Genomic DNA, 25139 nt, shown 5'->3' on the forward strand with positions numbered 1-25139 from the left:
GTGCCAATTCACTTAGACATATTTCTTGGCTCATCAATTCAGGCAGACAGTCTGAAAACCATCCTTTTGGATAACTGAATTGAGGTCAGCACAAGCATTCAGCCAGATAAACACCGAGCTATCTGTGACGGTGTAATACAGGGAAGACCACTGACACGCACCTGTTCTGCTCCTGCATTTCAGTCTTTGAGGCAGTCACTCCAAAGAAAAAATGAAGGCTATTTCAGCGCAGAACAAAGGAAGTCCATTTGTTTCACAAGTCTGACAACAACGTGGCCAGTTAAATTAATACAGAATTATTGATCATCTGAAGAACAGGCACCGCCACAAGAGAAAATGAGATGTGTTGATAAAAAAAGATGTATTTATGGAGAAGTGAATCGCACAGAACAGCGGGGCAGGACCAAAAATACAGTCCAGGTGATAAAAGGGAAAGGAGAAAGCCTGCGTTAATGCCACTTTCCATCAGCAAGTGGGCAGAAGAGCTTTCATGACAAGCAGGCAGTTCCTACAGAGAGGGGTCTGATCTCCCTTGAAGGTGTCACCTGTAGCCAGGACAGGACCGAGGGCTGCACTTCACCCAGGTCCTCACAAAGCTTCAAACTATCATGAGAGAGAGAGACAGACAGCAACCACAAATTTCTTTGCTGACAGAAGCACACACAGCTTTGAAGCTGTCTACAGCAAGTCATAACAAAAGCATGAGAAATCCTGCTTGCTTTAAGTCAGGCTGGTTTTGATTCATTATTAATAACGTTAATGTCTATCTTCAGAAGATGCAGAGTAGGCTTCTTATGGCAGAGGCCTTGGGGAAAAGAGAAGATAATCTAGTTATAACTTTTTAAAATTAATTCCTTACATCTCTGCTTTTTTCCTCCTCTCCAAAACAGAGAATCCATACCTAGTAGGAATAAACAGAAAGGAATTCTCTGACTCTTTGCTGCGATATATATTTCACATGCACATAGCAAACCTAAGCCCTGATCTTTTCTACCTGCTGCGAACATACACCTCCCAGAGGCTTTCAAATCAGGCTGATAATCACAAATTTATTTCCACCAATTACACGGTCAAGCGTTTAACATGCTGCAGGTACCAGCACCCTAGCTCAGATGAAAAGCAGATACAGCACCAACCACTCCCCTAAATTAAAGGCCAGGGCAGAGCTGTGTGTCTAAATAGTTATTACCATGACCTCATGGGGAAAGCAGCCGAAGACCATGGAAACCACTCCACAACTGGGCACAACTCCCACTGCCTCCGTCCACACCGCCTGCTGACCTCAGCCCCGGACACCAACAAGACTTTCAAGTCAGCAGCTCTGTGAAGACCATTCCCTAATGACACGGACGCTAAGTCAGTGAGCCGGCCTATTTCACAGATCCCAGGAGAAGCCCTGCTCCTGCAGCTGGTGATGCCCATTGCAGCTGGACACTGCAGGTGCCTCCACCCCTGGCAACCCAAGCCTGCAGCAGTTATTCTGAGGTTACTCATCAGGTCCAGCATTATCTAGTGCCATCAGCCCGTGAGGGCCTTAAAATAAAAAAATAGATAAAGATCAGCCCGAGGATTAACTATGTGTTGAGAACAGAAGAAGACAAAGTAGCTTATCTCATCCAGTACCTCAACTCAGGTAGCAACAGACAAGAGATTGTGACAGTCTTGAAATCTGCTCAGTTCAAGGCTGTACCTGGCCTCCTGATCACTTAGACATGAGAGCTGATGGCTATTTTTAGCACTAACTAGCTGAACTGTGGGCACTTTTCTTATTCATACCCATATCCAATGCACAGGGCTTACCAAGCTCCTTGCTTCAAACATTTCACAATGATTTTCTGCTCACAGGCAACATACACCCAAAATCTGGGAGTTCAACTGCATAAAGACTAATGGCTGAGCTGTTTCTCATTCACTTTGGATCTCTTTATCCTCAGCCCTTCACCTCCTCCCATTTCTAAGCAGCCCTAATTGTTCACATTGTTTTGTTAAACCCCCTCCCTGAAAGCTTGCATTCCCTTTGCCTCTTTTCCACCCGGCCCTGGGAAGAGATCCTTCTAAAGGCTTTTGTCATCCTAGACCTTGTTTCAATTAGTCAATGCAAATTCCCAAATACCTATGGGCTTAGCAAAGCAGCTCTCTCCAAAGCCTCTTTCTGCTGCCACTAAGCAAGCCCACTCTCAGTAAGAACATTACATTCTTCCTTCCACTAATCATTTTAAATTGTTGCCACTACTCCAAGCAACCAAGGAGAAACTGTGCATGTGTGCAGCTGAAGACAAGGTGAATTAGTCACACCACAGATGAAAATGGGACCCACTGATCATTCCGCTCGCTAAACAGAGATGCTTTCTGGAGAGCGAGGTGCTGATCTAACACTCAGACTCCCTCCCTTGCTTCAACAGGCTTCAGTCAAACCCAGCAAAACATTTCTGACAAAACATCCTGAATTCCTCTATCTTCACAGATTTTTTTCACATCTGTCCGTCCCACTGCACATGACACACTTCAGCACTGGCCCCCAGTAAGTACTCACAGTCCTTTTTGCCTTAGACCTATGGTCTGTGCCCACTAACGATGACAGAAATGCAATGCAGGTCTGCGAACCACATGCTAGAGAACTGGGTCACCTTGCTGAAGTGTCACTCAACATCCTGATTTCGAAGGTGTTCCACATATCAATCGCTTACGCTATGTAGGTTAAAACCAACCGGTGTGTATTTTGGAAGGTGGCAAGAATAAAAATGAGAATGCTCATAAAACCAGGCAGCAGCAAACACATAATCAGTTATTGTTAATGCTGTTTAAGAACCGCATGTTCCTTGCAAGGCAGCTGGAGAGTTCTCCCCGCCATGAGGTTCACCTCTTCTCACCCTCCGCAGTGTCATGGTTAATCACCACCAACTTCATCCCTTTAACCGCACGCTTGTGAGGCAAAGTCACAAACGCCACATGCATAGAGGAGGACAACACATTGACACAGCTCAAGGAACGCTAAGAAAGGTTTTGCAGTGTGGAAAATCGGAGTTGGGCACAAAGACGTGTGTGCATGTGCTTCCTTGCACAGCTGGAGGCAACAAGACGACCAGGGAGAAAAACTGTGCCGTTTTAGTACACTGTGTCAGCTCAGAGGGATTTTCACAAAGACAATACACAGGAGATTAAGGTCAGCCAACCCACTCCAATTAGTTATCAGGAAACCTTAATGGATTTACACAAAGTTGTACACATTTCTAGAAAGCTGCTGTCTCTGTCTCTAGGTCACCTCGCCCAAGGTGATGTCTCACCCTTTTACTTGCCCATCCCCTTCCCTCCATTCACACCCCCCGAGCTCTTTCCTCCCAAAAGACCAGTGGGCAGTCTCTCTGGTAACCCTAAAGCTTTCCAATCACTATGCCATGCGGCACTGCTGGCAGTCATCTGTCACTGTGATACTTTAAAACAATACTTGTTCCTCCTGTGCATCATCAAGCTCTAGAAGGCCACCAACTGATACTTGAGCAGAACTGGAGAGAGACCTGCCAGGGTAGTAGGTACAGGAGGTGGGTGAGACAAGACTGCTGGGGAGGTCTTAACCCACCATGATGGGGAACAGGGAGGAGGCGAGTCTGACAAAGGGTCTTTAAAGGAAGGCAGCAGTGGGTATAGAAATGGGCAACGAAGGAATTTTTTAAATTGAAAAAGTTTGCAGCGAGACCAGCGAACCTGAAGGAAACGACTCCCAGCTTGGCAGTCAGTTTCAATCCCACACATTGGCACCTTAGAAAATACAGCCATTTTAAGACCGTACATGGCTTTGGGAATTAAATGGCCTATTGTTTCTATGCCTGTCTGCCTGCCAGCACCACACCACAGCAGCCATACATCTTCTACTCTGAGTCACCATCTCTGTTCAAACACCAGCTCATGATTAGGAAATTAAAAATGGACCAGACAGGTGCCAAAGAACTTACCAAACCTGCTTGGCCCCAGGTTCTCCAGCAGACACACAATGACAAGGCCTGCGTGGGCCACCAGGCCAGCTGATTTTTTTTGGAGGCTGAACCTCCAAAAACGGAGAGTCTGGCATACTAAGAGGTTTAGTAAGATGACCCTTCTGGAACTGCTCCTAGACGCAACCCACAACACTGCACTGTCAGAATTGTGACCCAGTGCAGGGCTCAAGCTGTACTTTGTTCTGAATCTTGATTAACTGGTTTCTGAGCAAGTACCTGTAATTGCTTTCCTCTCTCCTTTCTCCAGCTTTGCTTGTGGGGACTCTGTGTAGACACCATGCTCCATGGGCTGCTCTGCCCTCTTCATCGCCGTGCCTTTGTAGTTCATTTGGAGTTGGCTGGTGTACTTCTCATGCTGCAGAGACACAAGCAACAGCTGCAGGGTGCCCATGCGACCTGTGTGCCAACCCAGGGGAAAGATAAACCACCCTACCCCACAAACAGATCACGCAAAGATCATGCTGCAGCTACGTTCCACAACAAAGAGAAAGCACACCTGAGCAGAGGCTACAGAACAGCAGAAATGCCATTTGGAAGACATCAAGTGACAATTCTAGTCCATGAGAAGGTCACTATGACTTAGCTTGCAAAATAGCTAATTAGGAAACCCTTTAAAGAATAAACTGAGAAGAATCAGAACTTAAGCCACTTTCCATTCAGGATTCAAATCCTGAAATCCCCTTTGTTCTTAAAGCAACATTATAAATTATTTCAGGGCATTATCTCAGATTTTCAGCAAAGGCAATTAAAAATATTTAAATTACTTCTCTCCAAACCCTTTCTCCAGCTAGGAAAGTGTTTCTGCCTTAAAACAGGCTCCACATTAACATAGTAAATGAGCTATTTAAAAGTGGGTTTATTACAAGTATATTAATAGAAGGGTGTAGCCATTCAGATTACCCCTGAGTAAGTCCAATGAATCATTTGCCCAATTCTAGCTGTTCTATTTCCAATCCTTTCCAAGTCATAAACATGGAACCAGGACTAAGGCGACAGTACCTACTATGCAAGAGGTGATGCTTGGCACCAACAGCCGGGTCCCTCAGCTGAACGTACAACTTTCTTGCCTAGAGGGGGTTGCCTTTCTGCCTTAGATAAGAGGATGCTTGAATATTTCGTACTTGCAACTGAGCTCTTTGTTTAAAGAGCACCTCACTCCTAAGGGGACTGCTCAGCAAGTAAAAATTGGGAGCTTGGAGGCAAAAATGAGATGATATACAGGAATAAATTAAGCAAAGTTCAGCCTGCTGGAGGAAGCGTGATGGAGCTGGCCTAAGACACCATGCTCAGAAAAAGGCACCTGTGCTCCACTTCTGGGAGAGAATAAGTTCTGCTGTGCTTCACCCACAAGTTAATGTGCTGACTGTTCTTTAATATGCTACAGTTTCAGTAACCCTTTTTGTTGGCAGTCATGAAATCATAAATAATTTCATCTACATGTTAGCACAGGGATAAGAGAGATCAAAGCCAAGATAACTGGGAAATGGGTCTGTTCTCAAAGGAAGGTTTTAAGTCCCAATCCAATGTGAGCCTCACATTGTGGAACATTTCACTGCCATGAAGAGTATTCTATTATTTCAGGCTGTTTTACCATTACTAGAGCACTTAACAAAAAATAAAAAATAAATAAATAAAAGGCACCTGCATCCAGACATCCTTACCTTTAATGCTTCTTCTGGGACTTTGTGTTGAATTTGCTCCAGGACGTACATGTTTGAATGTACAGAACACATTAAGGAAACAGCGAAGGAATTGTATGGACACAGAAATCTAGCATTTAGTCATAGAAAGAAAACAACATCATAAAACCAGAGAAACTTAAAATACACAGGGAAGCAACAGTTACCTGTGCTGCATCCCCACTATGGTCTTTGTCATGAACATTTTGCAATGGCCTTTCAGCCACTGCAGTTTCCTGGATGAAAAGTAAATCAGGTCATGAGCTGCTGTGACCTCTTAGGAAGGGAGGCATTTCAACATGATTGAGCCTAGGCAATAATCCTCAGCAACACCATGTTAATAAAAAAAGGAAGCATCTGGTAATGTCATCGTGAACAACCCAAACGGGACAGCAGAGAGTAAAGGGGAAGAAAAAGGAAAGACGGAAAATGTTAGACTAAAAATAAACCAAGTGATACCAGCATAGCAGGGAAACTCCACACAGCCTGCAAGTGAAGCTGTAAATGGAAAAGAAACAAATGCTCTTTGAAACAGCGCACAGCCAACTTGAGAGCTCAGGAGACGCTGCCGTCCACACGGAGCTGAACATGGTGGGCGCAGAAAGCGCCGCTAAAGAGAGCGGCACAGAGGCACCAAAGGAGAGGAAGAGATTGCATCTGACACAGTAACTACGCTGAAGCAGAAAGATTTGTCTAAAACCTACATTCTTTAAAGTTTTCCTGTTGAGGGCAATAAATTCTACAATTCATAAATGCAATCATTCATTTCACATGAATATCCATGTAAGGGCTGCAGGACTAAACACTCCAACTCAGCTGCTTATTGCTCACAACTGCATTCTATAAAAAGTTTAAACCTGCATCGCAGCCATTAAAACCTACCCACGCTCTAGGCACTGGCTTACACCTTCGCTAGACTGGAGCTCACAGCAAATCTTCTATGAGTTTCCACACACATCTAAGGACCAGAAAACACACAGCTACATCAAAAGAACATTTGCAAAGTTGCAAAGTGAAGGAAAGCTGGAACAGAGGTTGCCGATGGGACTGTAAAAGGCTTCATCATGCATGCGTGGAGAAGCCACCTTTAATGACACGATCCCAAGTGACAGTGCTCTTCTACTGGGCAGCACTGAGCAAGGGGCTCAGACCTTTTGTCCCCCATGCATGCCTGAATCCTCATCAACTGCACCTTGTTCACATGATGATCTGAAGGCAAATAATCTTAAAAAAAAAAAATAAAAATCAGTAACTATCTCTATTAAAAACAAACAAACAAACAAAAACAACAAAAACCCACTGTGGAGCAAGGATTTGTTATTTCTAAAATGGGGAGAGACAGAACAAGACCAAGACCAAAAGTATGATCTTACACAGGGCCTAGAACACCCTCATTTCCAGCAGATCCAGGATTGCATGTATTTACACATCCTTGTTGCAACAGTGAGTGCTACTGAGCTGTCACTGCTTAGAGCCAAGGCATCCAGATCCCTGGAGCACCAGGGAGGCTCAGCCTCTCCTCGCTGCTTCAGCTCCCTGGGCTCCAGCAAGGTTTGGGGTATTTCAAGGGTTACAACATGGCCAAGCACAAACCCATTATCATGGGGACAACAAAAGACACAAGAATGTGGCCCTGGGGTCAAGGATGCACAGGAGTTTTCCAGCAAACACCTCCACCCTCAACGGTAAAATTTAAGTCTCTGCCTCTATTCGCAGAAGTGTCTGGACTATTTTAACTGAGATTTCTCCACAAAAGGAAAAAGAAACACAGAAAAGATACTTGCTACTTCTACATTCAGCCTGAGTGGTTGAAGTCTGGCAGATAGAAATAATGGAAACTACAGTGAAAAAAAGGATTAGATTATATGAAAAGGTAGCAATAGGAGCCTCTACTTAGCACTGTCATTCTACAGGTTCAGAAAGGCTTTGCTTATAGTCAGTCATATGGTCACATTAGGGTAAAAATGAAATGGATGAGGGCAAAGGTGTTTTAGCGGATACAAGCAAGATTTGTGACTCTGTAAATAAAGCAAATAACTGCAGCCAAGCCTCCCCCCACAGAGGTGGAATCTGCTATTGCTAAAGAGAGATTTACTCTTGCATTTTGTGGCAGAAGCAATTTGCATGGGCAAACTTCAATCGATACAGAGTCAAGGGTCTGACCACAAGCCCCAAAGCTAAATGTTTAAGGCTGAAGACTTGCAAATTGTCTAACAGCAAGCCTTTGGGTTAAATTATTAATAAAAACAAGTTGGAGGAAAAAAAAAGTAAGATATTAATTCTTACAAAAGCATATGAAATGTTTGTTCCCTGGGTGGTACCAGCTGCAGCTGCCATCCAAATAAAAAGACAAAACCACAATTCTTCCTTAGAAAGAAACTGAAGAGGCAAAGCCTGATTCAAAGCCCAATGAAGGTAGCAGGCATCATGTCAAAATGCTCTGAATCAGGTCCACAGTGGAGAAACAAAAGCTACAAGCCATCCAAAGGCTCCAGGAAGCAAAACAAACATCCCTACTCATTAGCCACAATTAGTACTGTTAAATCTCCATGCAGCAAAGAGCAAAAAACCCAATGAAAGACGATGTCCCACTCCATCTTCGGAGGAGAAGGATATCATAGCCGAAGCGAATGACATCATTCAGTTTTAGGGTGATGTACTTCTGGTCAGGAATCCTCACGTCATTGACAAACGTCTGTAGGAAAGAAACAGAGGAAGGATTATTGAGTGAGGGTATCAAGGTGACGCATCTCAGATGGACAGTGCTCCCGGAGGGCACCCATGACCATCCGCCAGCGGCACCGCGCACATTCGGGGTGCACCAGCACAAAGTTGGCCAGGAGAGGAGCTAAGTCCCCTAGAAAAACCAACACCGGCAAGTAGCTCCCATTGGCAAGTTAAAGCACCCAAATTATGCTTCAAAGCAAGGTGCTCTGAAGGAACCTCTGGGGAGATTTACCCTTCCACCAACTGCAAATTAAATTTTAGCCCCCAACTTGAACACATAAATGAGGTGCCTGAAGTCAAGAACTCTCGGTTCTTCTCCACCCTTCACAATCAACAAGTGCAGCAACTGGTGCAATAAAAGCTACAGTAAGTCGTACTCTAATTACTGAGTGGGGAATCAGCTTTCTGCTGGATGTCAAACAAGACCAGTGTTAGCCTTAAGGCCTGATAAGTTAACAAGCAAAGCCTGTCACAGAGGAAGAGAGAAATGAAAATGCACAGGAAAACAAGCATTTGCAGTAGCATCACCAGGATGTCTGAGGTCACATTGTCCAAGACACCATGTATCCTTACGACAGGCTCCTCACGCAAAAGATTCACATGCCCATTTTTCCTGTGTCCCTGGCAGTTAATTGAGGCCCGAAGAAACCATGTTATCCTTCCAAAGGTGCAAGAAATGTATTAATACTTCATAGTTGTGAACAAATGTCTCAGATGCTCGCTCTCCAAGGGGACCCCCTAAGGAACGGTTCTTGCAGAACAATGGAGGAAGAAATCAAGCACTTGTGGATACCCTTCGCAAATAAAGGCACATACTGTTGTGATAACCTGGGCCAAATAACAATAAATCAAGACTTTGGGTGAAGAAGCACCAGCATGCTGATGGGGATCAGGCACCCAGTCACAGCTGGGGCAGTTTCCCCGCTTTGTGAGGTGAGATTCACCCAGCCCCACAGATCGGGAGCCTGCTGCTGGGTCTTTGTAGCCTCACCACAAACGCAGCTTGTTCTAATGAACCAAAATTATGCTAGAAAATTAATTTACATGCTTTCACGACTGAAGCAGAGTCTTCTCCTTCTGCCTTCTCACCTCAGCCAAGCCAAACATGCATGATAAGACCAACTATTAACCACAGAGGAAAAATAAATGGTAGAGCAGGAAACTAGAACCTCAGCAGACAACAGCCCCCAGCTTCCTGGCAATTTACAGAAGAGCCTGTAATTTCAGAATATAAGCAGGGCAGCTGGTTAAAAGGCACAGAATTCCTATTTGCATGATTTTTTTGAATATTTTAAAATCCTGCAACAGTCAGATCTGGAACAGACATAATTATTTGCTGAATTCTGTGCAAAACCAAAGTCTGCAAGAAAACTCATTTTGATGTTGCTACCTGTTTGTCCATGGTTACTTCAAATAAAATAACCCAAGGAAACTCTTAATTGCAGATAGAAAAGCTACCTTCAAAGCCAAAAGACCCTTAAGAGAGACTGCAGAATCAGATAGCATTATAATAAAAACAATATAAAACATTCAGAAAGTTAGTATTAACCAGATTATCCAGCAAAGCCATGTAATGCACTGTTGACAAGACACGAAGTAAACACACGATAAAAGCAAATACTGAAAATGGAATTAAAATCAAGGTCATCAAAAGTGATTTCTTTAGTTGCAGGGGGGAAAACATGAAAATTTCATGAAAATTTTCAAATTAGGACCTATCTTTTTTTCATGCAAAATAAATTCAGTTTGCCCACAATAGTCTTCTCCAATAGAAGTGTGTTTGACCAGCTGCAGAAGACACGCACTGCTGTGCCTTTTACTGTGCTGCCTCTCTAAGCATAAACCTGTTATTAAAATGTTGCAAATTCACATTCTTTAGTCTGAGAAGACAAAAATTAGTGGTATGGGCCTCCCCTCTCTTGCAAGCAGAATTTCCAGCTGCTATTTTTGCCACCATGAGTTAAATACCACAGGTTTTGAACCAGGGATCTAGCTAGAGCCCAGACCAGTTACTGGAAATATTCCCATTTCAGCGGGGCTCTCTGCCTTCAGCTATTAGGCTGAGAAGGATTAACACTCATTCTTGCTGTTTTCGGATGCCAGAAGAGGCAGAACAGTTGAGGTTTGCTTTCACCACTGTTTTTGTACAAGTTTCGGGGTTCATCTTGTGGTTTTGTGGTTGTGATGGTGAAGGGCTTCTGTTTCTAAGCCCAAAACAATGACTGCAGTAGAACCCCTACTGGGAAGACAATTATGTGAATCTAGCCTGGACCTGCTCCTACAGGAGAATAGCTCTACTGGTATGAAGAAGCAGCCAAAGAGAGGAATGCTGTGACATTGGGACAGTTTTAACTATAATGGCATATTTTTAAAAAAACCCACAGAATTCAGGTAGGCAGACAAAGCCCTCATTGAGCTGCCTGACACTGTGTGAACTGGGAATAGAGCAAGGGTTAAGATTCAGGCAGGCTCAGCTCCCTGTTCTGGGCTCACTTTATCCCTTGGTCTTCACACAAATCAGGCTCAAGGCCGTCAAAAAAGCCATTTTTATTATTAAAAAAAAAAGGTGGTTTTAAATAGTTACTCCCCAAAGAAATTAAATATCTCATCATCCCATAAATCACTCTATGTACTGACAACTGAATTGCCAAAAGGTCACCCTGCTCATGCTGTACAGCTGCTCCAGAATCTTCACCAGTTTAATGTTAAAATCCACAAAATGAGACTGAATTTATGTCCTCCTCTTTTGCAAGAGGCTCTATGATTTTGTGAGCCCTGAAGCGCTCTGCAAGGACACCACAAGAGATGGAAAAAGAAATACAATATTCACCAAAGCTTTCCTCCTCTAAGATGAGATGCTATATGACCTCCATCTCAGGCCTTGCAAATAATTATGCATGTTTAGCTTAACTCATGCCAACAGTAGCAATGATCCAAAAGGGTCTAACAGTAGAATTAAGTAATTGCACAAGGGCTTGCAGACTCAGCACATTGCTCGTTCACCTCCATCGGGCAGGAGGTTTGTTACTTACGCCGTTTAAGCTCCCGAGATCCTTCACCCAGTGCTCATCTTTCTCCTTGTCATAGTTGATTACAGCGTGCTGCTTATCGACACTGCGGGACTGGCAATGAAAGCACAATGAATGTGAGACTGGTCAGGCATAGGAGACACTGTTAATCAAAGCAGCATTTAAACATTCATTTGTTGTGGGGTAAGGACAGAGTCGGGGGAAAAAGCGGGAAGGATTAAATATTATAAACAGTAAATGCTTCCATGATTGTTCTAAACAATTCACTGAAGACAATACACTATTTGCATGGAGAGAGGAAATAATAATAAAAAAGAAAAAAAAAAAAATCACTGAAGGCTGTCAACACTATGCCATAATTTCAATAAATTATATCAATACACACTGAAAACAAAACCAGTCAAACTGAAAGCCTGGGGGGCAGGATCTCAGCCAGTGTGAACTAGAAAAGCTCCATGTTTCATCAGCTAAAGCCAGTGGCCGCATCACTAGGAACATTCCTATTTCAGATGATTTCTTCTTATTTTTCAAAGAGGAAAAAATAGTTTTCTTAAGTTACAAATCAAACTTATTCACAGCAATGCATATACTGTTCCCAGGACTATGTTCCAGAGTTGACTTAAATACTAGGATGTTTTCCAAGTTGAAGGGAGGTTAGTAAACTTGGGATGAGAAAGAAAGCTACTCCAGGAAAATTCATATTTAAAGCTAGGTTTGAGAACACTGAACTGCGCTGTGATTTGGCCTCACTGGCTTTGCCACAGTGCACAAGTACCATCTTATCATCAAAACAGGGTATGACACTCCAGTAGGAACAGCCTCAGGCTTCTGAGGAAGAAGTGTTAGAACAAAACCTCTAAATTGTTTTGAAATATGGCTGAAGTCTTATGGCCATAAAGACAACAGGCTGTCTGTACTGAGATCTACTGCTTCTCGTAGCTTGAATTCTTCCTGCGGTTGACCCCAGCCAGTCTCTGGAACCAGTCACTCCATAAGCACGCGACACCAAGACCTCCCTGGTCTCTCAGGCCAAGGGAGGGCAGGACATGCAACCAGAGCAGGGAGACGAGCCAGGCTCTAAATCAGCTAATCCTCCTTGTCCTGGGCATCTACCAGCAAGTTATTGGTGAAAATCCTTCCCTTCTCCCAAGCACAAACATGCTGGTTTCCACAGCACCACTCTCAGCAAGCTATTACCTACTTCCTTGCAAGCATGCAGAGGCAAGGACTGTTTCAGGGGAATTCCTTGGTGAAAACAAAGGTTTTTTTCTGGACAAACTGCTGTCTTTTGCAAGAATTTCTTCCGCCCTTGCCAATGTCAAGAACACTAGTAACATAACAACAGCTGATAAACGGCAGCTCCTCCCGTTGCAGAGCATATGTCAGCCCAGGAGACCTGTCGTCCATAAAAACCCTGAAGTACCAAGATGAAGTAAGCACGTACTTGGTCAGAAGACCCTTCCACCTTGCGATGTATCTCACATCACTCACAACATGTCACTGTAAGCAGAGACAATGAGAAGAGGGGCAGGTGACTCCAAACCTCCAGCACCCTCACCAATACATCTATCCACACACTGCTGAATTTACAAGGTGCCAGCTCACAAGAAACTTTACACTGAGGGTAGTGAAACACTGTCCCAGGTTGCCCAGAGCGGTGGTGGATGCCCCATCCCTGGAGACATTCAAGGCCAGGCTGGATGGGACTCTGAGCAACATGATCTGGGTGAAGATCTCCCTGCTCATGGCAGGGGTTGGACTAGATGACCCTTGAAGGTCCCTCCCTACCCAAACCATTCTCATTCTATGAAATAAACAAGGCAGCAGTGATGCTTTGCTGCTCAACTGATGCTGCTCGAGCAGCAATCACTGGCCAAAGAAATAACCACGACCTGGTGGGACAGGCAGAGATAATGTGGTCATCATCCATGGGCATTTATATGACTACATTTCATCCTGCTATAGTCAGACAACCATGCACAGGGGTCCTGCCCGCACAACACAGCACAACAGCTCTTCCCCAGTCCCTCTGCTACCAAAAACTGTGGACATCGTTGTTCCCAACAGGACGTGAGGGAACGCTGATTAACTGGTGCAGCAGTGTTTGCTTTAGCTTTTTACAGCATGTCACAGAGACTCATTTAAAGATTAACAGAATTTAAAGGCAGAACAATCCCTCTCTTCCCCTTCCAAGGGCAGAAAGGCTTCCACCCCAAAAAGGTAATCCAGACCAAAAATTAGGGTAGATTTTTATCTGGTACAAAGTCACAGGTCATTTTAAAAAAAGAGGTTATTTCTGGGAACCAGCTGTCTCCCAAAAAGTCAGTCTGCCCTAGATCTGACCCTGATGTAAGTCAGCACAGCCTTTGGGCTCTTGTGTTTTACAACAGCTGACTACAGCCACCCAGGGGTCCCAAACCAGACAAGGGTCATCACAGGGGAGCAGAGATGTATTCCAGCAGCATGACGTTCCCCTACATAAAAGCAGGAAGAGGTAACCAAATAAACCAATTTATCCCAAAACTTCCCATCTTCCAGAGAAGTTTCAGCTGTGTTCAAGACAGAGTCAAAACAATATGCAAAAATTTGACCCATAGTCCTGATACTGCCTCTCAGCATCTCTTTAAAGAGCACGAGGAAGGCAGCAAACTGTTACACAGATCGCACTTCTGTGAAATTTCATGCTTTTGCCGAGAAGAGAGGAATTTTCTCAGTTTTGTTTATGTTCAACCAGCAAACATCACAGGAACTGGCAGCAGGAGTTCCTGAGGGCTTGTCTCCAAGGAAACTCAACTTAAAATATCTAAAAATCACACCTTATTTATTTTGATGCAAATTTGCCAAAGGTCACTCTTACTTGAGAAATAAGGTGTGGTGTATTTCACCATCAGTCACATTTAACATAAACCGCTCCTGCGTGCAGTGATAGCAGCAACCCAGCAGCTGATACCGCTTTTGTTCTCGGAGAGGAGCAGACTACCTCTATCCCACTTCCAAAGAAAAGACTGACCAGTTTCCAGACTGGTAACGGCTGAGAGCCTGAGAACAGCCCTGCAGAAGTCACTTCAGCCCAGCAGGCCTGTGTTTCCTAATGCATGACCCACTGAATCAGATTGAGTGACATAAGAAGCCTGAGACAACAGACATTACAAAGCAGCCCAGGAGTGCAGAGCTCCCAGTGGTCTGTGATTCCACTGGAAAGATTTTAGGCATCTGTAAGTTGAAAAGCTGCGCTTAAGTTGACCAAATAACAAATCTAGGAGGACTTCCTAGCTTAAATGCACGCTTGCACCAAATACTGAGCCTTCCCTAGGAACAATCACAACCTCCACAACAAAAGGCAAGATGGATCCGTCAGGAGGGGACACAAGGGTCCAAGCAGTAAAAAAAGATAATGATTTCCAATACAGTGTTAAAAAAACCTGAAGTTCCTACATCCAGATGTCAAAACCAGAAAACAACTGTCACACCCTTGCAGTTATTGTGCTTTACCAGAGAAACACTTGCAATGGAGTGACCAGCACTCCTCAGCTATGGCAACGATTACCAAGATTCTCCTTGTACCCAAACAGCAAAACCAGAGCTGGAGAACCTCAGATGAGATTGAGAAGGGGAAAGAAGTCAGGGAAGGGAGGTCTCCTCCTAAGCACTAGTTACCTGCAGGCAAGAAATAAGACTACACTCTGAGAGGCTGGGAACAAAGGAAGAACACAGCATTCTCACCATGTCCCAACACTGGATCTGTTATCAAATGAAAACAACTCTCAGAAAATCAGAAAAGCACACATTGTGTTTAACAACATTTACACTTCTCTGAAGGGAAAGCATGGACACCCATTTGTTACTACACTAAGCTCATTCAGGGTTTACATTTCCAGACATTCAAATCACTTCCTAATATAAGGCTGTATTGCTTCTCCCATCATACTATCTACAGTGCATCATGTTTTAAATACCTAGTAGAGGAAATGCACACGTGGCATGTATCTGAAGACGAAGTATTTTATAGCTCTTCTTACTTCCAAGATCATATTAAACAGCACAACTCATAGAGAGGCTTGGCACATCTGGGTCTGCCAGTCCCATACCAACACCATCTTGGATCACCAGTCTCCATTCAGTCATGCAACCAGGCAGGCCGCTTGTGATTCTCAAAACTGCATGCATCAGATCAGCAAAAAGCACCTGCTTAGCATGGGAGCAGCAAAAGCAGCTTCAGAAATCTCTACAGAGGTATATACCACGCTGGCTACGTGTGCTGCAGATGCCCCACAGCTTTGCATTAGGTCTGATACATAGAATAGGGCACTTGGGATGAAACCACAAGCTGCAGAGATGACAAGCAAAATCCAGAAGGAAACAAGACCTGCTTAGGAAGGCAGGAGGAGAAATACAGCCAGACAGCCTGCGTTTCCCCACAGGGCCGGGGAGCAGACGCAGCTCAGCTGTCTACATAGATACAGATGCTGCTTTTTCCCCAGGAGAATTCCCATGGGCAAAAACCTACTGCTTGGGGTTGAGATTTGGACCTCAGCCCTGCCAGTGCCACAAGGCATTGTGGTACTGGAGATAAAATAAACAAACAAGAGCAGTTTCCCTATTCCTCACTACGGTCTGTTGTGCATATCTGGCACAAGATAACTGCAGCACTCGGGTGGCAGCACGCAATAAACATTTGCTCAAATACTTTCCATAATGAACAGGTTACATTTCTGCCAGCACTGTGCTCTGCACAAGTGTCCCAGTAAGGAAATACAAACCTCTCTCAGTGTCTCACTTTAGAAGAGGGACAGGCAAAAGCAACTTAAAAAAAAAAGACACACCACCTTGCATTCTGGCCTCAAATGTTTTCTGTTCCTCAAAAGTAAAATCCTAGATAGTATTTAATGATAGATATGAACACTGAGTCTCCCTCTTTCACCATGATGCATTTCACAGAGTTGTGTGTATTTGCCACTCCAGTACTTTTCCAGAATATTAGAGAGCGCTCTGGCCTGCCCCAGGCTGTTTGCAAGCGAGACACCCCCACGAGAGGCAGCCTGATTGTTCCCAGGGGCATCTGCTACCGGTTTCTATAATAAATGACTCTTCCTAAGCAGACAAATGTCTCTTCAGCAAGCGTAGCCACCGCACCCTGAAGCTGGACTCACATTACAGCTCTCAAGCTGCAGCGGCTCCTGCCTTCAGCTTTGCTGCCTTAGTGGATCTGTGGCAGGGCCAGGGCCTGAGTATTCATGCAAAAAAATAAGGCACCAAACAAAAGAGAGAAATCCCCTAGGAAAATGAAACCGTAATCCCCACAGCTTGGCAAAGACATTCGGAGGCTGGCACAGTTCCCATAACAACTTAACCCGTTATTTTAGGGTAGAATGGGGTTTTGCTTACTGGTTTCCTTTTCCCAAAGCAGAGTGCTGGTCCAAGTGCCCCAGGGTCAGATCCTGCCCATGGGCAAGGAACATGCTGCCCACACATGCACTGCCTTTCCCTTCATTTTACCTGCCCACCCAGTAGGCATGGAAAAGCATCATCTAGGTGGAACAGAAACCTGAATTTCTACAGTGCCCTCGAGGTGTGTGCTAGTGCTTGGATCAGGATCTCAGACATGGAAGGGGTCTCCTTTTTCCAGCCATCTCTGGAGAGGGACAAGCCCTCCCTCCATAGGCCAGGCTGCCAGTACCTTGTCAGCCTTGTCTCACCCCTAATAACCACCTGCCTGCAGTGCCACCATCATCTCTCTTCCTACCATGACTCCAACAATGAACTTCCCTCCTGGGTTTGCCAGGTCCTGCCATGCCTCCAGCCTCCTCAATCCACATTTCATCGGACAATGTAACCCTCCTGCCAACTGCACAGTAAACAACTGGAGAGGCAAGAGTCAAAAAAACAACTCCAGGCCTGGAAATACAGGATGTGCATCCTTCCTCCCACAGCTGCTGCCGAGGCACCTGGAAACACTATCTGTCAAAAAGCAGAGCCTTCCCAAGGCTAGATCCCCTTCTGCCCATAAAACACCCACTTCTCTTGTGACACGTAATGAATGACTCTCGGGATCATTGCAGTTCTCCTGGGAATAACCTAAGTGCAGGTTAACTCTGGATAACTGCAGCAAAACAGCACGAGCAGGACATCGCCCTGTCCCAACTACCCACTCCAGCCCCGCACCTCCATGGGGAAAGAGTTTGGAACATAAAAGACAGCAGAGATTCCCTGTGGCTTCTACTCGGGGCTCCCAAAGCAGGAAATACCTGAGTGATGGAGGGATACAGCTTCTGCACCACAGTGAATTCATCTAGAAGTATCCGGAAAAGATAACCTAACAAGTTCACACCATCCTCTCAGCATAATGATGTAGACAAACCACACCACACCTATTCACACTTGTTTATGTATATGCTTACTAAACTATGTAGGAGAGACATTGTATTATCAAGTATGGCCTAGGGAAGGTAAGATACGTCAGGTCAATGAAACCTTGATGTGACCAGATGTCACATACAGGCAGAGTTCACCATCCCACTGTATTATTTGCGGAGTGTGCCATGCATCCTGCTCACCAAACACGGAACAGATCCTGCAGGGAAAAAACGTCCAGTAACGACACAATAACAGATTGCATCTTCATGCCTGTGTACACAAGGGCAGAAGCAGGATTACACAGGCAATATCCACACTGGTATGTCGTAACTGCTCCGCAGTTATAAACACTTGACTTAGCAGCCATAAGAATGTTTCTTCAGTGCACAGAACATTTGTAATTCCCTAGTTTATTTTACCAAAGCAAGCTAAAAAGGGGAAAACATCTATTCAAGCAGTATCAAGTTACCATTTATCTGATTCACCAACAAAATGAACTTGTATCTTTAGCTCACAAGCCCCTACCACTTGAACCGACTAACTGATACCACAAGCAGCACGTGATGTTCCATATGGACCAGCGACAGATGCTTGGCTAGTAGCACTCACAGCTATCTGCTGATGACAGAATAAAACCAAGTCTTGAGCCCACCTCACGCGTACAGGAGATGCTGCTCAGCAACCTCGTCCTGTAACGTCCAGTTTACCTATGCGGAACAGCTTCGGCCCGATATGCATCACTCTCCACTTTTCCAAGTCCTGCTGCTCCTTCTCTCACCCTGCACAAATGACAGACTCCTTGTGCCTCCCCACTCAGCCAAACCTTAATCTCCTGGTTAGGCTTTAGAGTAGAACTCCAACGATTAAATGCAAAGCTCTGGCTTCCTGAAACACAGGTCAAGAGGTTGAGCAAATACTCTGGAAGTATCATTATACTCTTGGCTTCTCCTCACACTTTCCTCGACAGCTGCTTTGGCCACTGACTCAGAATACCGGGCTAGATACACCTTGATCTAATCTAGCACAGTTGCTCTTAAGTCTAAACCCCAGCCTTGTGCATCCCTGCACCCATTTCCTCTGTGTTCAACCTGTGACAGTTCTGTCCTCCAATCTGTCCCCTTACCAACCTCATCCCCAGATGAAACATGACTTAAAACAACAGTGTCAAACAAGTCCCTGCTGACCACATGCAAATTCCAATTTTTTTAAAAAGGTTTGGAACTTGGTCAAATATATTTATATTATTTACTGGGGGTGGGGAAAAAAAAGAAGAAAACATGATCACCTCTGACCTAGGCATTCACTCTTGAAAAGCATCACCCCCAGCTCTACAATGCCATAACTTCAAGGAACAGGTTAAATATACTTTTAAACATGAAGAAAACTGCATTTTTTGCTCAGAGTGGCTCACAACAAAGACCGAAGAAGGCAGCTGATCATGTCTAGAACAGACTGCCTAAAACAGACAACTGGAAAATAAACTCTGATCCCAAACAGTTACAAAGTTTAGCAGACTCATAAGCAATGGAAAACAGTGTCTCCTGATAGGAAACATTAAGTTGTCTTAAAAGACACACAGAACAAAGGCATAAACCAGAAAGCATTGTGCCACCTGCACCTACTCCTGCTGTAACTCACACTCATGTCTACAACCTCACCCAGTGCAGGACAACAGCACGCCCAAACCATTGCTTTAAGGAGAGGGAAATACTCAAGGGAACACTGGGTAAACATTTTGCTTTCCCTGTTTTTCCAATAAACATTTCTTGCTCAAACAAAAACAAGGAAAATCATGACCTTGCTTTCCCTTCTGTTAAATATTTACATTTAGTAAAAATGAAAAAGAGGCTTGTTTAGGGGCAGAGGGAAAGGTCTTAATGGTTAAGTGAAAATTTTGAGTTTGGAAAATGTTTGTCTCCTGGGTAAATACCCATCACATTAAGCAAATGATCGAAGCTAATAAAGCAACTATATTTCCCAAGAAGAATGTGGAGGGGAGAATTACTTTGTTCAAGATGGCCCAAAACCCTTCTTATTTTTGGTTAAAAATAAAAGGTAAACCTTTTCAGATAATTACTTTCTACCACCACCAACCTTCACAGAAAAAACACGCTAGTGCAAGTTAGTGAAGGTCTAGATGTCCACACTCCTGCTGAAGGGAGCCAGTGAGACTGTTGAAGAAACCCAGCCCTGTTCTTCAGAAAAAGGGCAGAACTGAGCTCTTGACTCTCTGTAACAACACTGCACACGCCAAGCTACACGACATGGCACTTTTCCCCCATGTATTAACATTCAAACCCAATGTAAATCTCATATTTACTTGTACTAAAAGCTTTACAGAGCTGCAAAAACATTTAAAGTATTTCTAATCCTCTTAGTAGGTATAGAAGATGTGAAGGTAGATTATGTTTTTCCGCTATCAAACCTGCTTAATTTTAAGCTTGAAGTCTCTGATTTTCTTCACCTCTTTGTTAACCAAAAAGGAAGCTAGTACCTGTATGAATAAGTAAACACAGGTGAAACTAAAGCGTGATTGTTTGGTGACAAAGCCATCATTTTTTGCTCTTTAGGGATCTGATACCTTGAGACAACACGTTCCAAGAAAATATCTAAAGACAAGACACCCCTAAGATAGTAAAATGAGAAAGGTGAGACTGCAAGGTCTCCAGGACAAAGGTTCTCGCTGTCATATGTTTGTGCACCTTCTAATACTCATGGTCTCAATGAGGAAACACAAACCATATCGTGATGAAATCAGAAAGCAGTAACAGCCTTAGAGAAGAAAAAACGCTGATCAGGTCATCCAGTTCATTACCGAGACACTGCCAGTCTGCTCCCAGTTGTGTGCTTTATGGGATTAAATGCCAATATCTTGAAATATACAAGCAAAATAACTGTGCAGTGAATATACAGTTTCAGGGTCAGCACCACAGAAATACTACAGGTGCAAATACTGTCACAAGAGCTCCATCCATCTGCTTTGATAACTGCCCTGCTTCCTAAGCTTTCCCCAAGATAAATGATTGTGTCAGTCTGCACAACGATTTTGTGACATGGGCAGTCACAGTAGGAATAAAGTCTATTTTTAGATCTCATCCTCCATCTGCTCACACACAACTTTACTTGGATATCAAGTCCCAGTTCACAGTCTGTCTTCTGCACTGAGTCTTACTATAATCACCTCATTTAGAGCACAAGGTAGCTCTGCAAAACATCTTTATAAGCAAACGGCTAGGAAAATAACACACTGTGCTGTTCAAAATAAGACCTTATATGTGAAACAGAAAATGCTTTATGACTAGAGATAGTAAACTAAGATGTTTATAAAGGGTCACATGTAACTCATGCCACAAACACAAGCAGCTGGCTTTTACAGACAATCCAGAGCCTTCATTCTAGTGGAATAATGAAAAGTTCCTTTAATGCCACCACCTATGAGCCCCCAAACGCAACTGCTTCACTCTCACAGATACTGCAGGCTCCTCCATGACTCTCAATTAATTTATCCTGTAGAAAAGGGCATGACAAATGTAGAGCATCACAAGGTTGCTAGTCCACACGCAATGCTGACAAGCCAGCTCAGACTTGTAAAGAAACATGGAATACTCCACGTGGTATGGAGTGGCTCACAATCCATGCTGTCCGGTTAACCCCATAAGTAGCCAGAGAAACGAGCACTGCATTTTAAGCATGACTGATATTTGGGTACTTTTATTTTAGAGTGCACAACTTGAGATATGATTCTCAGAGTGCCAAAACCTGACGTTAAAAAAAAAACCACAACCTCAAGTACCTTCAAAGGTATTAAGATGTACAACCTAAAACTCAGGCTGTTTTTGTAAACTAAGTCCACTGTGTATGTTTTCTCTCCTCAAGTTATTAGAGAACACAGGAATGGGGTTTCTAAGCAGTCAAATGCAGAATTAGAAAACATCAGGATATTTTTAATGTTACACCCATCAGACACATACAAATATGAAATAAAAGATAGTGTGAGTCATGGGAAAACCCAACCAAATGATCTGCTGTCAAACAGGAATATGCTTCTGAATCCATCACTGCAGCACAGCCGTGCCATTCGCTGCCAGCTAGCAGAGCAGTATAAACACTGCAAGCTCTCCTTTTGTGGACACTAATATTTCATTACAGCCAGACAACACCTTGCCTTCCAAGTACACCTTGTACAAGAACTTCTAACCTCTAAACAGGCCTGCTAACATGTCATACAAAACCCTGCAGTAACTACAAACACAGCCTGCCTAGTAGAACATCAGCAAAGCATTTAGGACATACCTATGAGTGGGTTAGCAGTGGGAATTAAGAGGAGGGAATCCTCATTGTGCAGGCAGCTTCCTAATTTTACCACCAACAGGCACATTTGCCACCTCTGCAAAGGGGCAAAAAGGGGGCAAGCAGGCGCAATCAATCTTTTTTTGCATTTCAGTACTCATGCCATGGGTCTACCAGAAACACTAATTGAATTCCGAGCTTCCCCAAATTCCTGAGCTAAACTGCTCCTGTCAAAAGCTCTTAGCGAGATTCCAGCTCCATTTGTTTGGAGTGACATCCACTACATTATGCTGTCAAACATCAGACCACAGTCAACGCTTCAGACGTGCTGGATGAGGTCCAGCAGAAACCCATGCTGGTATGGGAAGCACTAACAAAAGCTACAGGTTTGCCCGGGTAACACAATTATTTTGGGAAGAGGTCGCCACCTTACTCACCCCACCAAAACAGCTATAGTTTCTCTGCTAAACATCACTATTTCCCACCATAATAAAAACAACTAGGTGAGAGGTGCAAGCACTGACAATTTAATCAAACCTACAGGGAAAAAAAGGATTAAAAAAAAAAAGCCTGCCCCTACTCAAATCACATATACTAGTAAACAGTGCATATGTCTTAAAAGCTACAAAACACAGCAGCATAATTGCAGATCAGGACAGAATGGTATGTCTTTGCTTACTTCCAGCAGCATAGGATAGTTAATCTATTCGATTAATCTCCCACCACTACAGCTCCTATCCATCTGATGACAAGGCAATTTGAAAGGAACCTCACTTGCACTTTCACAAACATATGAATTCTTCATGAGAACTGCAGACTCAACACAAAAAAGGAAGTTCCTTTTAAAAGATGTCATTTGAAGAAAGCATGCAACATCTCCACAGATCCCCAGCATTACATTCACACCTACTGCATTTTTAGAAGAAATAACAAAAATGAAAAAAGCCATGTTACCTGGAGCATCAGTTCACAGTCATCTCTGCCAACAAATATCATCTCCCGAGGGAGCCGATGGCGAATGCCAGTGCTGCTCACCAAGAACCACGAAGTCACGCTCATTTTGCCGCTTGGCACTTAATCTTTATACATCCTGAAAACAAACAAACAAAAAACCCACAGCACAGTGAGCTATTAATGAAGTGTGGAAGTACACCAGTGCATAGCTGCAGTTCCAAATTTCCCTGTGCCATGGGACCCAGTGCTGCTTTTTGCACTTCATGTTCATGTCTTGAATTTCTCGTGCCAACAAGCAGTTGTGAAGTGTGTGCCAGGACCTGCTGCCCATGTGCCACACGTAGGAGCTCTGCAGCCCTTGAAATATTCCTGCAGCAAAGTAAGACTCTTGGTCTGAAGAAAGGACTGTTTAAAAGATGAAGCATGCAGCTGAATCTAATCAATGAAATGATAAAATATGGGGGGGGGAGGAGGAGGGGGGGAGGAAGACATCTTTCCAGAACATTTCGTCATTGCTAGCACTGAATCACAGCTTGAGCTTCCCTCATCAAAGATCTGGACCAGCAAATCAGTAAGGTGACATAACCTGGCTCCTTTAACCTTTCACAGTATGCTGCCAGGAGCAGTTACATCGGTGCTGGGGAGGAGAACACCCTCTCTATTGCTCATCCCACTTCCACACTGATATAAGCTGGGAGCCCACAAATCACTCCTTCCACACTGCATGAGCTGGTCCAAAAACCAAACCACGCTGCCACCCCAGGACAGGAAACACAGGCTGCAGTTCCCCCCGGCGGGTTTTGGTGTGCACGGTCCCCCTGTCCCCTGCAACAGGCAGCAGAGCTGTGACCTGCGAGGGCAGCACTTATCGGGACTCTCCCAGCCACACCTGTTTGTTGTCGCTGCTACAGCCCGGCTGCGGGCAGCCTGTTCCTGCGGCCTCTCCTCCTCCCTCTCCCACAATATCGCATTTTCCTCTCGCTGGTTGAAGAAAAAAAATTAAAAAAATAAACTGGCACACATCAAGCTCTCGTCTTCCCCTCACCCACCTCCTGGGATGGAAACTGCATTCCGAAATGCAGCGAGGGAAGGAGATCTCCATTTTATCTGCGCTCTCCGGCCTCCCCCGCCCCGGCGGCCCCGGGGAAGCGCAGGTGACACCCGCGGGAGGATGAACGGCCTCTCCCGGCGGGGCGCGGGCCTGGGGGCGGCGAGGAGAGCCCGCCGCCCTCTCTGCCGCTGCGGACAACGACCCGCTCCGGGAGCCGGCGGTGAAGCCTTCCGTGCCGCGGCATGCGGCCCCGCCGCGCCCGCCGCCCGGCCCTGCCGAGGATCCGCCGCCTCCCCGACAAAGCGCCCGGACAGGGAGCCGGGGCCGCCTCGCACTGCCCCGGGCCGAGCTGCGGGGCGGCTGCCGCGGCCGGCTCCGTCCCCAGGGCCCCGGCTGGGCCGCGCTCGCTGCCGCGCGGGGCGCAGGCAGCCCCGGCCGGAGGGGCCGCGGCGGGGCCAGGTGCTGCGCAGGGTCCCCCCACCCTCCTCCGCGGGGCAGACGCGGCCCTTTGTCCGCCGCGGCCCGGCTTCCCTTCCCCCCGCCCGGCCGGTGCTGCGGGAGCCGCCCGCCCCCCGCCGCCCCTACCTGCTGCGGTCCTCGGCGCGGTGGCAGGCCGGGCGCCGCGCCCCGCCAGCCGGCTCTGCCTGCCCCGCGGGCCGCTCCCGGCGCCCGCCCCGCCCCCGTGCGCGGCAGGTTCCCGACGTCAGGAGGCGGCTCCAGCCGCCGAGCCCGGCCGCGGCCCCACCGCCCTCCCCCGCTGCGGCCCTGCCTGAGCTCATCGGCCCGGAGCCCCCTCCAGCCCGGCTCCGGCTCCGGGCCGTGGCACCTGAGCGGCAGGTGCGGCAGGGGCTGACGGGGATTCTGGGTCATGGCTGCAACGCAGGAGCAGCCGTGCCCTGGCTCAGCGTCCCTCATTTCGGGGTCTCTGAGAGGCTCCATGGACATCAGCGGAGCCTCACAACACCTTTGTGAGGTGGATGTGGCTGTCCGCGACCTCGGGAGGCCCAGCGCTGGAGGCTGTGGGACAGGGGATGCTGCCTCCACTTGCCAGTGGAGAGAGTCC

General features: G+C 45.6%; 1 protein-coding gene across 1 annotated transcript in view; it reads right to left on the reverse strand.

Moving 5' to 3' along the window:
- Positions 1-23130, reverse strand: part of CEP170B (centrosomal protein 170B) — a gene marked incomplete at its 5' end in the record, with an annotated part of 52937 nt that extends 29807 nt beyond the window's left edge. Inside the window, 5 exons of the mRNA XM_080346247.1 lie at positions 4209-4347; positions 5654-5712; positions 8264-8366; positions 11431-11520; positions 23026-23130. Coding sequence (XP_080202373.1) covers positions 4209-4347; positions 5654-5712; positions 8264-8366; positions 11431-11520; positions 23026-23130 — 496 coding nt within the window. The remainder of the gene's footprint in view (positions 1-4208; positions 4348-5653; positions 5713-8263; positions 8367-11430; positions 11521-23025) is intronic.
- Between the last annotated feature and the right edge of the window lie 2009 nt (positions 23131-25139).

This window comes from Nesoenas mayeri, assembly GCF_963082525.1.
Source record: "Nesoenas mayeri genome assembly, chromosome: 5".
Taxonomy (NCBI): Eukaryota; Metazoa; Chordata; class Aves; order Columbiformes; family Columbidae; genus Nesoenas; species Nesoenas mayeri.